The sequence below is a fragment of the Dromiciops gliroides genome, chromosome 3 (genome assembly GCF_019393635.1).
Source record: "Dromiciops gliroides isolate mDroGli1 chromosome 3, mDroGli1.pri, whole genome shotgun sequence".
Classification (NCBI taxonomy): domain Eukaryota; kingdom Metazoa; phylum Chordata; class Mammalia; order Microbiotheria; family Microbiotheriidae; genus Dromiciops; species Dromiciops gliroides.
In genome coordinates, this window is record NC_057863.1 from 385,858,913 (window position 1) to 385,873,935 (window position 15,023).

General features: G+C 39.8%; 1 protein-coding gene across 1 annotated transcript in view; it reads left to right on the plus strand.

Moving 5' to 3' along the window:
- LOC122749621 (5-hydroxytryptamine receptor 5B-like) overlaps positions 1-13,826 on the plus strand; it is a 30,585-nt gene extending 16,759 nt beyond the window's left edge. Inside the window, exon 2 of the mRNA XM_043996069.1 lies at positions 11,417-13,826. Within this exon, the coding sequence (XP_043852004.1) occupies positions 11,417-11,749 (333 nt within the window). The 3' untranslated portion in view covers positions 11,750-13,826. The remainder of the gene's footprint in view (positions 1-11,416) is intronic.
- Positions 13,827-15,023: the final 1,197 nt, after the last annotated feature.

Genomic DNA, 15,023 nt, shown 5'->3' on the forward strand with positions numbered 1-15,023 from the left:
TTATAACATTTTTCTTTTTCTTTTCTTTTCTTTTCTTTTCTTTTTTTTTTTTTTTGGTGAGGCAATTGGGGTTAAGTGATTTGCCCCGGGTCACACAGCTAGTAAGTGTTAAGTGTCTGAGGCCAGATTTGAACTCAGGTACTCCTGAATCCAGGGCTGGTGCTTTATCCACTGCGCCATCTAGCTGCGCCCCCCCCATTTTGTTTTTAAAGAGCATTTGGGTAAAGTATACAAAGGTAGAAATAGTAATAATATTATCATCTGCATAAACAGCAGAGACCATGGACAAAAACAAAAGCAGATGAGTTTAGGAGAACAAATCACAAGTCCAGCACTGAGGCATGACATAGCATTCCTGGAGAACTTCAGTTATCTGAACATCTACTGGAGCTCTGTCTGAAGAAAAATGGCTAATAATTTTTTTGACTTGCCCTAATTTTATCCCTCAAAAGTAAAGGAAACATTGATAGGAAATTCTATCTGGGGATATGATAGGGAGGAACTATTTGCTGGTTTGGTGTTTCTCACCCCACCCCAACCCTGCCATCTTTCCCTCCACTGTGCCTCTTTTATATGAGATAACTTACCCCAGTCTACCACTCCCTTCCCCCTTGTCCCTGTGCATCCTCTTTCTCACCCTTTAATTTTTTTTTATAACATCCCATCATAGTCAACTCAAACCCGTGCCCTCTATCTATGTTTAGTTCTTTTAACTGTCCTAATAATGACATTTCTTAGGAGTAACAATTATCACCTTTCCATGTAAGAACGTAAACAGTTTAACCTTATTTAATACCTTGTGATTTCTCTTTCCTGTTCACCTTTTTATGCTTCTCTTGAGTCTTATATTTAAAAATCAAAATTTCTGTTTTGCTCTGGTCTTTTCACAAGGAATGCTTGAAATTGCTCTATTTTATTGAATAGCCATTTTTTCCCCTGATGGATTATATGCAGTTTTTCTGGGTAGGTGATTATTTCTTGTAATTCTAGCTTTTTGCCCTCCGGAATATCATACCAAGACTTCTGATCCTTTAATGTAGAAATTGATAAATCTTGTGTTATCCTAACTATGGGTCCAGATATGCAAATTGTTTCTTTCTGGTTGCTTACAGTATTTTCTCCTTGATCTAGGAGCTCTGGAATTTGGGTGTAATATTCCTGGGAGTTTTCATTTTGGGATATCTTTCAGGTAGTGGTAGATGAATTCTTTCAATTTCTAGTTTACTCTCTAGTTCTAGGATATAAGGACAGTTTTCCTTAATAATTTCTTGAAATATCATGTCTAGGCTCTTTTTTTATCATGGCTTTCAGGTAGTCTACTAATTCTTAAATGATCTCTCCTGATCTATTTTCCAGGACAGATGTTTTTCCAATGAGATATTTCACATTTTCTTCTATTTTTTCATTCTTATTGATTTTGTTGTTTCTTGATGTTTCATTTGCCCAATTCTAATTTTTAAGCAATTCTTTTCTTCAGTGAACTTTTTACTTCCTTTTCAAGTTGGACTATTTCTACTTTTTAAGGAGTTCTCTGTAGTGAATTTTTGTACATCTTTTCCCTTTTTTGTGCTTCCTTTACCAAGCTGTTGACTTTTTTTTCATGATTTTCTTTCATCACACTCATTTCTATTCTTAATTTTTTCTACCATCTTGGATCCTGTTTGCTGGTTTGGAAATAATGGGAACCTTGGAGGGAAGTAGCCAATTTTGTCTTAGAATTTGTGATAGAGAAGAGGAAAGTCTGGCATAGTCTGAAGTACAGTGAAACATCCTAGATTTTTGGAGTTATTTCAAAGGGTTCAGAGAAAGAATAGGAGGAGCATCATGGCCTATCATTCTGTAGAAGTCAAACCAGCGAGTACACAAGAGTAGAAATCTGATGAATGGAGCTCCAGTGAGGAAAAAGGGTGATTTTCTCAGGAGGAAAATGCTGATGCACAGGGAACTCACTAACAAAGTTGGATTTTTTCATTAAAAAACTAATTATAGGCTTAATATTTAACACTAACATAGCTAAACTTTGTAACTACATTTAAATCAATTATGGAAGGGGGTATTGAATTACTACACTGGTGAATTTAGGAGAGGGGAGACCTGGTGATAGCCAGGCTTGGAGCTTGATGTGTGAATTCTAATCCACTAGTTAGGAAACCCTTATGTGTTTATCCACACTATTATGTGAGACTTAGATTGTTACCCCTTCAAGGGATTATTTCTTTTGTATAGTGCAAATGGCTTAATCAATTACTTCAGATGCTGTCCACTGATTCATTGAGAAGTTCACATAAACTTTGAAGCTTTCCCTTTTTTATAGCCCTAGCAATAGAAGGGATTTTAAGGTGTCATCTAGTGCATCTCTTTTTTTACTTTGACTAAGGAGGGAGAGGGAGGAGGAAACAGTTCCCAGTGGGGAGAAAGACTTCATGGAGAGAGAAAGAGATTTGAGTTTTTCTTCTGCTACATATTGTTCGTATGACCATGGGTATATCATTTACCCTCCCAGAGGCCTCCTGGCTTCCCTGGCTTCCTTCAAGTCCCAGGTAAAATCCTGTCCCCTACAAGAAGCCTTTCCCAATCCCTCTTAATTCTAGTGCCTTCCCTCTGCTGATTATTTTTTAAAATTTATCTTATATATAGCTTGTTTGTACATATTCATTTGCACATCATTTCCCCTAATAGTTTGTGAACTTCTGGAGGCTAAGAACTATCCTTTTACTTTCTTTATATACTCAGCATTTAGTATAATGTTTGGTACATAGTAGGTGCTTAATAATAGTCAGGTGACTAGCTGACTGACTGATTCTTGGTGCTTTAAATAACTCTCTAAAACTATAGCTGCAGAGAAGGTGTCTACCTATATTGCTAGACAAATTTCCCTTACATAGGAATTCTGTATAGTAGGGAAATCATAGGTCCTGTCCCATCCTGTTCCAAATAAGTTTTTTTTTTCAATCTCCTAATGGTGTTTGACTTTAAAAACCATAATTGGCAGTTTCACAGAAACCTAGTGCAGTGACAGGGATCAGTTTAGCCAATCAATCATTAGCCAGCCACCTGCCCCACTTATAGTGACTAATAATGTTATTTCCTGATACTCTAGCCAGTTGGGAGTACTTCTATTGAATCAATCAATCAAAGACTTTACACTAGATGCAAAAAAACCTTAAAAGATATTCAATGAAACGGAATGACATTGAATAGGAACTATATTTGGATTGGTAGAGGAGACTTGGTTGCACCCTGGTGGGGTTTGTATAAAACAAGCAACCTAGTTTGGTGTTGGAGTTTTAAGTGCCTGTCCATTGTAATGGTAGAAGTTGTTCCAGTCAAGCCCTTGAGAGAGCAGAGTCTTGGTCTTCTCCTCCACCCCATTGCCAGAGGAGGTCCTCTGAACTTTGGAGAGTTGGAGGACTTGGACTTCTCTGGAGTCCTAACAGTATACCAGCAATAGCAGTTATCGGTGACTATACCAGGGGCTGAGGACAAACTAGACCCAATGAGGAAGGGAAATCTTATGACTCCACAAGGATCCCAGCAGAAACTTACACCACAAATATAGGGAACTTCATGAGTATCTCCCCCATGAAGGAAACAAAAAGACTTCAAGTAGCTAAGAGTCTTACCCTTTTGGTACATGTACTTTCTAAACTTTGAGCCCATTTTCCACTGGACTCTGTAATGGTGAGAGAGTGTATCACAAACTTGGGGGTGTTCTTCATTACTACCTTAGTAATACCCCTTACTGAAAGTTAATTAAGGGGCAGCTAGGTGGCACAGTAGATTAAGCACCTGCCCTGGATTCAGGAGGACCTGAGTTTAAATCCAGCCTCAGACACTTGACACTTACTAGCTGTGTGACACTGTGCTAGTCACTTAACCCTTATTGGCCAGTGGGGTGGTGGTGGAACGTAATTAAGATTGGCTGACTAATATCAACTGATAGGGAACCATACTGGTGGGGGCTTATATTCTATAGAAAAAATTTCCTCCCAATCCATTTGAGTTACCCCTTTAAAACCTAGAAGGAAACAAGTAATAGCCACACTCTGGAGACCCAATCTGACAGTGTGAGTGTGAGTAGGGAGAATAGCTTCAGAACATGTACAACCTTAGGAACACATTGCTTTCTCATTTTTCAGCCAACTTAAGTCAGAATTTTCTTCTAATGTCTCTATCCATTATCCCAAGGGCTGTCTTTGGACAAATTCCACTTGTCTCAAAATATAGCTGTTCATCAGGTATAGTGGACTAGAACTCCAGAATCAGCCTACTTAATGAATGTATCACTTATCACCTCTTCTACTTTTGGTTGTAACAAAATTGCTTCTGCCACAGGTGAGGTTCATAAAGTGTTGGGTTTTGTTTTCTTCTGAGAGTACAAAGAGTTTCCCTCTGACTTGAGTTTTTAAAAAGTTTGATTTAAAAAAAAATAACTTTTTACTTTCCTGACTTCATCCCCACCTCAAATTCTTTGCCTAAGAAGCTTCTTTACCCCATAACTAGGAAAACCCAAGACAACTTATATTAAAAAAGTAGAGAAAACTCAGCAAGTTCTGGTGAATGGATGAAAAATGCTCTACTTCTTATCAAGTCGTGCTGAGGATATGAAGGGGAAAATGGGCTAAGAGGGGGCATGAGGTGAGTAGGTAGGCATTTTCCATCCTCTTCTGAGAGATTTGCTAAATATTCACGTAGCAAGTCCTCACCATGTCCTTGGAAGATTAGCTATTCCACCTCTTAAGCTTCATTTGGCCATTGGATGATTGGTGGAATCTGTTAATCATGAAAAGGAGATGAGTATCTCTGAACCTTTTTGCCAGAATATTTTCATAACCTGAAACAACTTATTTTAGGAAGGAGGCTTGCGGCTGACAGGATACAAGACAAATTACATGCCAGCCGAATGTTTGCTTTTCAAGGGTTTGTCTCCCCTGAAGGGGAGAATATTTGTTGTTCTTACCTCACATAGCCCAGATGATGATGAGAATCCTATTTGTTCTGTTGATAGGATCTTGTACTTTTTTTCTCTTCCTTTCTTCCTCTGGTAGATTTCAGCTATCAGGAAACACAAGTATTATTCTTTGCCTGTAAGAGTGCTCCCTCCCCTCCTTTCCCCTTCACAGTGTTTTCAGATTGTTTTGAATGACCCTGGAAATAAATATAAGAATAGATAGTGCATATTGGGAAGAAGTGTGGCTTAATGGTGGAATGAACAGTGGAATAAGAAGGAAAGGAGCTAGAGTCTATTAACTAGCTGCTTGATTTTAGGTTAGTCCTTTTACCTCTCCCTTTCATCATCACCTAGGCAGCTAGGTGGCAGAGCAGATAGAGTGGATGGTGGAGTCAGAAAGACCTGAGTTCAGTTATGGTCTCAGATACTTACCCTAGGCAAGCCATTTAACCTCTGTCTAAGAATAATAGCACCTACCTCCCAGGGTTATTACAAGTAATAAATGAGATAATATTTGTAAAGCATTTAATACAGTGACTGGCACAAAGTAGGCACTTAATAAATGCTTATTCCTTACCTTCCTTGCGTGTCAAATAGGGAGGATAATGCCCCTTTTGCCTATGAATCAAGAGGATATTTCAGAAGAGCAGGTGAAAGAAAATGCTCCTAAAAGAACTTTGATAAAGCAATATTATACCATCATCATTATTATTAGAATATAATACTTTTCCACTTTTTTTTCTTTTTTCTTTCTTTTTTGAGGAGCAATGAGGGTTAAGTGATTTGATAACACTTTTGACAGTGATTACTTTGATATGTGAAGTTGTGTGTCTAGTTGTCCTTTATATGCCACCACCCGCAAAAGAATGATCCTCTGACAGTAGGGTTCCAACTGCTTCTCTTATTGGAAACTCTTATATGATGATAACAATGTTGTCTAGACCTTGGAAGGAGGAACAGAAGCATTCTGTACCTTTTTCTGGAAAGATGGCAAGACTAACCAGGGCATGATCCAGTGGAAAGGCCATGTGATTTGGGCTCGAGACATGGGATTGAATCCTGACTCACCCACTTACTACCTATGAAACTGTAGAAGCCATTGAACTTCTTTGGATCTCTGTTTCCCCATCTGTAAAAAGAGTGGGTTGGATTAGGTGGCCCTGAAGGTCTCTTTGAGCCATGAATCTATTATTTTGAATATTTTCTTGTTGTGGGAATAGCCTGCATGGATGCTTAGAATGCAAGCACCTTTCTAGTAGGGATTGTTCCATCCTTTGAATTTATATCTCTAGCATCTGGCTCATAGTAGGCACTTACTAAATACTTGTTGATTGATTCCATGCTTCTTTTTGTCTCCCTTATTCCTTTTTTTTTCTTTCGGTTTTTTTTGGGGGGGGCAATGAGGGTTAAGTGACTTGCCCAAGGTCACACAGTTAGTGTCAAGTGTCTGAGGCCGGATTTGAACACAGGTACTCCTAAATCCAGGGCTGGTGCTTTATCCACTGCACCACCTAGCTGCCCCTCCCTTATTCCTTTTGATCACAGGCATACATTAGCAAGACAATTGCCTGGGTTTTGATGTACAGTCTATTGCTAAGGGAGCATGTTGAAGCTATAAAATTATCTCATCTATGAAAGGGCAACATTAAAATGCCATAGCCCACTGAGCTAATCCATCCAGTTCCTCAGCACAAAGAGTATCCAGAAAAATATATTTACTTCAGTGGATCTTCCCTCTCATCAACTCTAGAGGTATAGATTATAATGCATCCATCCTTTTAATTCTGTATGATTATTGTGCATGTCCTCACATAAATCCTCCACATGAGTATTTACCCAGAGTTCTGTGGGCCTCCCCTAAATTCTTCTGAAATTACATAGATATCAGTGGAGTCTGGTATGGAATTGAAACTTCAGAAGAGATGAAGGTAATTGATAGAATTAAAATGTTGCCATCCTGCAGCTCTCGTTTCCTCAAAGGAGACGATGTTCTTGTGGGATTAGGATAAATGGAGATGAGGGATGAGTGAAATCTTAGCAGGGAGGGGGTTTGTTCACTGACTTTGGAATCAGGGGGTCTCAGTTCAAATCCTACCTCTAATACTATGTTTCCTCATCTGGAAAATGTGGTATCCTCCAAGATCCTTTTTTTTGGTGGGGGGCAATGGGGGTTAAGTGACTTGCCCAGGGTCACACAGCTAGTAAGTGTCAAGTGTCTGAGGCCAGATTTGAACTCAGGTCCTCCTGAATCTAGGGCCAGTGTTTTATCCACTGTGCCACCTAGCTGCCCCCTACCCAAGATCCTTTTTAATCCTAAATCTGTGATCCTATGAAGCATGCCTAAAGTTTGGAATCTTGCTTTCATGGTCACAATTGGCCATCCCAACAATGCCTCCCCTCCTTCCACAGAGCAGCAACAAAGGTAGCATGAGGTAATCTGAAGAGTGGGCGTCAGACCAAATAAGACTCCAAGATTTCTGGTGACTGACAGGCTTATCCATCAGTGCCCAGATTCAGTGCAAGTACATCTTAAGCTTATTTGGGAGGAACAGGGATTTGGACACATGTGGGTTGTTTAGTAGGAGTTTTCGAGAAGCTAATTTTATATAACAAGAGCAACAATTACAAATGTTTAAACAACTTATAACAGACTTTGGGGTTAAATGTGTGACACCCAGGCAACCCACTCTCTTGGAATGTATGCAGACAATATGTCTATTCCCTTGTGGTCCTCTTGTTTCCGGCCCCAGATGTGGTTCTCTGGAAACTCCTGCTCTACATTGTCTCCTAACAAATTCAGTGCTGCCATATGATCTTTAACTTCCATTTGTTGTGCTGCTTCTTCCCCAAGCATCACTACGTATCTCTGCCTTCTACTGCTCTAGTTGATCAACAGAAAACATTCTCTGTTAACCTCTGCTTGGTGATGAATTTCTGCAGTGCAAACTTTTTTTTTCGTTTGAATCTTGGGGTGTGTGTGTGTGTGTGTGTGTGTGTGTGTGTGTGTGTATATATATATATATATATATATATATATATATATGTATCTATCTATCTGGGCAATGAGGGTTAATTGACTTGCCCAGGGTCACACAGCTAGTAAGTGTCAAGTGTCTGAGGTCGCATTTGAACTCGGGTCCTCCTGAATCCAGGGCCAGTGCTTTATCTACTGTACCACCTAGCTGCCCCTTGGCATATACTTTGGAAGTAATGCATCTAGGAAAGTAGCCCCCTCTTTAAAATTTAGGAGATTCTAGGTCACAGAGAGTTAGTACTTCCATATTAGTGTAGCCATATATGCCTCACAAAGGAATTTATTAGTGACAAAATTGTATTATGTTTGATACTAGTGACTGACCTTGTAAATGGACTTTTTGAACAATCTTTGCACTATTGAAAGGACCAATAAACAACAGGAAAGTCACTTTCCTGTCTTAACCTTGTATTTTGGTAACTTTTCAGTTATGTCTTCAGAATGTCTTGAATACAATGGTGACCATTCAGGTGGATGAGGGGTAGGTATTAGGGCTTTATGCCTGTCTTGATTAAGTTATCCTCTCTGAGCCTCCATTTTCTCATCTATAAAATAAAGGGATTAGAAGAGATGGTATTTCCCTTTAGTTAAATGTAAATGCCTTGAGGTCAGGGGTTCTTCTGTTCTTGCCTTTACAATATCCAGGAGAATTCTTGGCATATAGTGCATGATTGATAAATGCTTGTAGAATTGATGCTTCCAAATCTAAACATCTTATGATGATGATATATGACTAAAAATGCTACGGGATGAACTACGAGTGCAGATTGAAGCATACTTCTTTCATTTTATTTTTTCTTGCTTTTTTGTCGCAACATGGCTAAAATGGAAATATGTTTTTTGCATCACTTCACATGTATAAGGGGCATCGTATTGCTTGTCTTTTCAATGGGTGAGGGAAGTGCTAGAGGAAGGAGAGAATTTGAAACAAAATTATTTCAAAGGAATGTTAAAAATAAATACATTTTAAAAGAATTGAAAAATCCTGTGGGATATATTTTCTTCTTTTCATTCCCTGTTAGGATCATAACTTCTGAATCAGAAGGGACCTTCAAGTCTAATGCATGTCTTAATAGAAATCCCCTCCACAATTCAACTCAATAAACATTTATTTATTACAAATATGGTAATGTTTTACATAATCATATATATAACCCATATATGATTGTTTGCTGAATCAGGGAGGGGAGAGGGGAGGGAGGGAAAGAAGGATAAAAATTGGAACCCCAAACTATAAATAAAAATGTGTATTATTAAAAAACAAAAATAAACATTTATTTAACACCAATTATATGCCAGGCACTGTACTAAGCACTAAGGATACAAATAAGAATAGGAGAGACCCTCCTTGCCTAGAAGGAGCTTACAGTCTAATAGGGGAAGACAAGACACAAAAAAGGAAGGAGGAAAGTGGTGGTGGAGACACCAAGGGGCACTCAGAGTAGGGGGCATCTTTGTCCATGGAGTTGAAACCAAATAGAACAGCAGATGCAACATCCCAAACAATAATTAAAGGCCCTGTGCATGAAAACTGCTATTGACAAAAATAGCATAATGCAATATTAGATAAAGAGTACTAGATCTAGTGCCAGAGGACCTAGGTTCAAATTCTACCTCTGACATCAACTGTCAAGTGGCACCAAGTGATACCTGACCAAGTTACTTCCCCTCTCTGGTCCTCAGCTTCCTTATCTATAAAATGAGGGGCTAGGCCAGAAGCACCTCTAAGGTCCCTTCTAGCTCTAGACCTGTGATCCCCTAATAGGGAACTCAGTGTCTCTCATTCTTTTTTTTCCCTTTTTTTTTTTTTCAGGCAATGGGGCTTAAGTGACTTGCCCAGGGTCACACAGCTAGTAAGTGTCAAGTGTCTGAGGCCAGATTTGAACTCAGGTACGCCTGACTCCAGGGCCGGTGCTTTAACCACTGTGCCATCTAGCTGCCCCTCTCATTCTTTCTTTAGACAGCTGTAATTATTTGAGAGCTTTTCCTGTCTGTAACTTTGATTCCTTCATTCTAATTAAATTAAATTTAACAAACATTTATCAAGTGGCTAATATTTGTAGGACACTATGTTGGTTACTGGAGGAGATGCAAAATTTAGATAAAGACACAGTTAAGGATCATAGATATAGATCTGAAAGGGAGCTTAGACATCACCTGGTCTGAATCCTCATTTTGTAGGTGAGGAAACTGAGGCAGAGAGGTGAAGTGATTTATTTGTATGCCACATAGATAGTAAGTGGCTGAGCCAGGGATCAATGAATCCATTGTGCATTTATTAATCACCTATTTGTTAGGCATTATTTGAGGTGCTGGGATACAAATACAAAGAAGGAAACAGTCTTTATATTCAAACTGAGTCATCTCTGAAAATCCTATGCTTTTTCTACAATACCTTGCTGCTTCTCACCCTCCCCTTGTGGAAGACAGTTTGGTTCTGCTTTTGGGAAACAAGAAAAACAATTGACTCTCAAATCCTGTCCAACTTTGACTATCTCCTTTTCACATGCCTGGTTCTTGCCCATACATAAGTGTACATGAGCGTATCCATCTTGAAGCTTTTTTTCTTTAAAAATGCTTTATAACTTTTGCTTTTCCATTGTCTTCATTTCCAAGTATATGAGGATGGATCCTTTCATCTCCACTGGCATTCAGCCTCCTGTTTGCTTTTCCAATCAGGCACACAGCCCACAAAGTGTGTATGGGTGCTCACTTCCTTCCCACACAGGTCAATATGAGGGTGTTCTGTAGCTGTTGGCATTTCTGGCATTTGTTTTACACTCAGTGGAAACCATGGTGATAGATTTGGATGGGGAAAGGAAGACATGGCTCATGAAAACTATTTCTTTGTAGTAAGTGTGACATGAACCTGGATTAGTTTCCTGTGACACCTCTTTACAAACTAGGGAAGGAGTTTAGCAACTTATAAAGACATTCATCTCTATCCCGGGTAGTATGACTTTAGCTTTGGGAAGATCATATGTATGGCTTGATGAAAATCCAGCCCTGCTAATGGAGAACTAACTCAATATACATCTCCTGGTGATGACAGGTTAGAAGTGTCTTCATAGCCTTCCAAAATCAGAACACTCTTCTGGTGGGTATGCTTGTAATTGCTGAAAACATCTGAGTGCTTTCCTCATGTTTACTCACATTTCAAAGGCTAGAGTCCAGCTGTGGGAATTCCCAGCTACGGGATCATTCCTCTCATTTCTCCTGATGTGTTTAGGATCACAGTTATTTTCCTACCTGCTGTCAGTGGTGCTAGATAAATATTGTGAGATACTGAGCTCTGAAGCTCAGGTTAGCATGGGAGGTTGCTTGGTTTCAGTGCAGTGCAGGGCTTTGGGACTGGGCAAGGGTAAAGTCTCATGACTGTTTAGTATCCAGTGTTGTCAGGTTTTTAAAAATCTGTTTGTTTTTGTTCCAAGGCAAAGGAAGCTCCCCAAGAGGCCCAGCTGGTGTTCACAGCCCGTCGTGCCACCCTTGCCCTTCAAACACATGGTGAAACGTGGCGGGAGCAGAAGGAGAAGAGGGCAGCTCTGATGGTGGGAATTTTAATCGGTGTCTTTGTCCTCTGTTGGATCCCCTTCTTCCTCACAGAGCTCATCACCCCACTCTGTTCCTGCAGTGTTCCCCCCATCTGGAAAAGCATCTTCCTGTGGCTTGGCTACTCCAATTCTTTCTTCAACCCCTTGATTTACACAGCATTCAACAAAAACTATAATAGTGCCTTCAAAAGCCTTTTTACCAAACAGAGATAAAAATGCAAAACTGGGGAGGGGTGGATTTCTGTGAGAGTCCATTCCTACCTCCAGCCTTTTCAGTAAGTAAATGGAGCTTGTCTCTCCTCTCTTTTCCCTCTCTCACCCCTCTCTCCCCAGAATGGAGACAATGAAGTGGAAAGTGCATCGAACCAGTCAGGAGTCAGAAGAATTGGATGGAATTCTGGCTCAGTCATGAACTTGCTATAACCTTGGGCAAATCACTTTCATCTCTCCTTGAGCCTCAGTTTCCTCATCTGTAAAATGAAGGATGTCAGACTAGTTGATCTCTGTTGTCCCTTCCAGTCCTGACATCCTGAGATCTGTCCGTTACTCAAACCGAACCATTAGCCTTAGGCTGGTGGAAGCAGCTGGTGAGGACTTGTCAAGCATGGTGTTTCATACTTAAGCATTTAGGATTCATCAGATGAAAGAGGAATGGGGTGTGAGAAATCAGGAGCTCCAAGTAGCTGGTTTCTACCAGAATCCAAGAACTTTGTACTTGGTGAATGTGGTATATCAGCATCATTCACCTTGTTCTCTCTTTTCTCTATCTCTCTCCCTCCCCCAGCTGTTATGGTCTCTTGTAATACCCAAAGGACTTCAGTGTTGCTCTAGTAGAAGAGGATTGTGGGATATTGGACTGAGTCATAGGAGGGAAATATTACTAACTTTCCTCTTCTGCAAAAAGGAGTGAGAAAATAGACTGAATTTCCTCATATTTAAGTTGAAGGAATTGGACCAATAACTCACTTGCACCACTCTATCTGTGATCCTTTTCCCATTCTCCATTATAGCTGCACTGGTGGCTAACAGATGTGGCCAGACCAAGAGTTGCCAAGAATTTCTGAGGCTTGTTGTGTCCGGGATTAACATCCACTTAGGTGACTATAGGATAAGCTAAATGCCTGACATTTTCCCAAATTTAAACCCTACTCCAGTGACAGCATAGTTTCCAAGAAACAAATCTTGATTGAGGGCACAGACAAAACCCCTAGGGAAACATAGGAAACTACTTAATTTATTTGTTTGGTATGGAGAAGAGGAAGCTATTGGCTTTATTCTCTTCAATCACTCCCAGCTTTTTTCAGTTTAAACCCCTTAAAACCCTCTAGCCTTTGGGGCAGAAGGGATAGGTTTTTGTTGTTGTTGTTGTTTGTTTGTTTAAAGGTTAGATAGAGTACGATCCTGGGTACTGTCAGACAAGTGGGAACAATTATCTTGACTGAAGTAGAACATTGGTGTCAAAGTCAAATAGAAATGAGTATCGTTAACCATACATAAGAATCCCTGTGGGCTGCATATTCACTTAGAAAACTACAACATTATTATTTATATTCTATGGCCTTTTTATTTATTTTGTTAAATATTGTCCAATTACATTTTATTATGCACAAGGGAGTGTTGCAGAGCGGGGTGCTTGACTCTTCTTCTGTAGGGGGATTCTTACCCTCTCTTTGGATTTCCATGTCTCTCTAGGCTTCTACACCCAACTAGAGAATGATGATCCATAGTAATGATGAAATACTCCCAAATCTAGTTTCCCCAGAAACTGTCTCTTGTATAAGCACATTTTAATAGAATAGCTCATCCTACAGGTTAATAGAATTGAAGATAAATACGTGATGGGATGGGGAAAGGGGACAAAATGTTCCATATCAAAATACAAAATACAAAGAGCAAAAGACCTCAGTTTCCCCATTAGCCTCCCCCCACCCCCAAATCAAAACAAAATCACATACACATAGTTATCGATAAAGGATTTTAAACCTGGCTCATAATCATGCTCTTTTCTACAATTTGTAAATTACCAACTCTGCTATGAACCCGATTTCATGAGGTGTGCAGTGTTGTCAACCTACCTGGATCAGCCAGGGCTTACCCAACCTGTCGTAATGTGGAAGTGAAGGGAGAGGATATATCTGGCTGTGTACCTGGGAGTAGGGTCAGCAACTTACTGTATTTTCCTGTGCCAGAAGGAGAAAGAAAGAGGCCTGGAGTCAAGAAGACCTGAGTTCAAACCCAGCTGCAAACATTTACTGGCCGTGTGGCCTTGGGCAAGTCATTTAAACCTCTGTTTGTCTTAGCTTCCTCATCTCTAAAATGGAGGTAATCATAGCACCTACCTCCCAGGGTTGTTGTGAGGATCAAATGAGATAATAATTGTAAAGGTCTTTGCACAATGTTAGCTATTGTTATTATTACTGATATGTATGTGTGCATATAAATGTATATGTGTATATATACATATGTGTGTATATGCTCTCTCTTGCTCTCTCTCTCTCTCTATATATATAGTATATATTATTTTTTCTCTTTTGAACAGATGTGGGCTTTTATTGGATTAGAGAACTCCCACCTTGACAGACTTCCTCTACCAATGTGGATTTCACCTTCTCTGAAATGTAAAGTTTTTGAAAGTTGCCTGAGAGGTTAAGGATCTTTTCCAGGGCTAGGTAACACAGCCTGTATAGGATAGATGTTGGACTGGGAGATGCTGGACTGCTAAATAGTGGATGGAGAACTTCCAGAACTCTTCCACAGATGCTTATTTGGGTCTCTTAGGTGTACCTGAAAAAAGAAAGCACTACATGTTTGACAATTTGGGTTCTGGATATATTTCCCCTGCTGCCACACAGTTAAGCCCCATGTGCCTCTGAGTCTTAGAATCAACTTGTCCCCCCACTACCATGACCTCCTAGCTTTTTGCACTTGATTCAGCTTGAGGAGGTCTTCTCTGTTCTTTGGCTTCCCATCTGATGACTGTTTTGTGTGTTGTTGGTTTTTTTTTTTTTTCTGGACTTCTTGGGATCTCTTCAGTAGGTGAGGGAAGGGCAGGAAATAATCATTATTGGTTGTAAAAGAATGTCATGTATTTTACAGGACTTGTCCAGAATAGATCAAAGTCACAGAGACTTAGAGCTGGAAGGATTCCCCAAGGCCAGAAGTCAAACCCTTGGTCCTCAGAACCCAAATCCTAGAACACTTTCTTTCCATTGTACCACAATGATACCGACGTACCTCTTATCAGAAAGTGATACCTTTCTCCAAAAAGTATCTTTCCTCACCCCTTTGAATGAACAATTCTTTGAAAAGATTTAATCCTTGCCAGTCTTTAGTGTGAATTCACTTTAGTTATTTAAATTCCTGCTTAGCCAACTTCTGTTATTTATATGGGAACCATGAAAAGGGGAAATCTTGTGGTAGGAAGACTTAACTTGGGCATGAGGAAAACTTTCTACCATGAGAATGAAGGATAAGGGCACTGGGTATG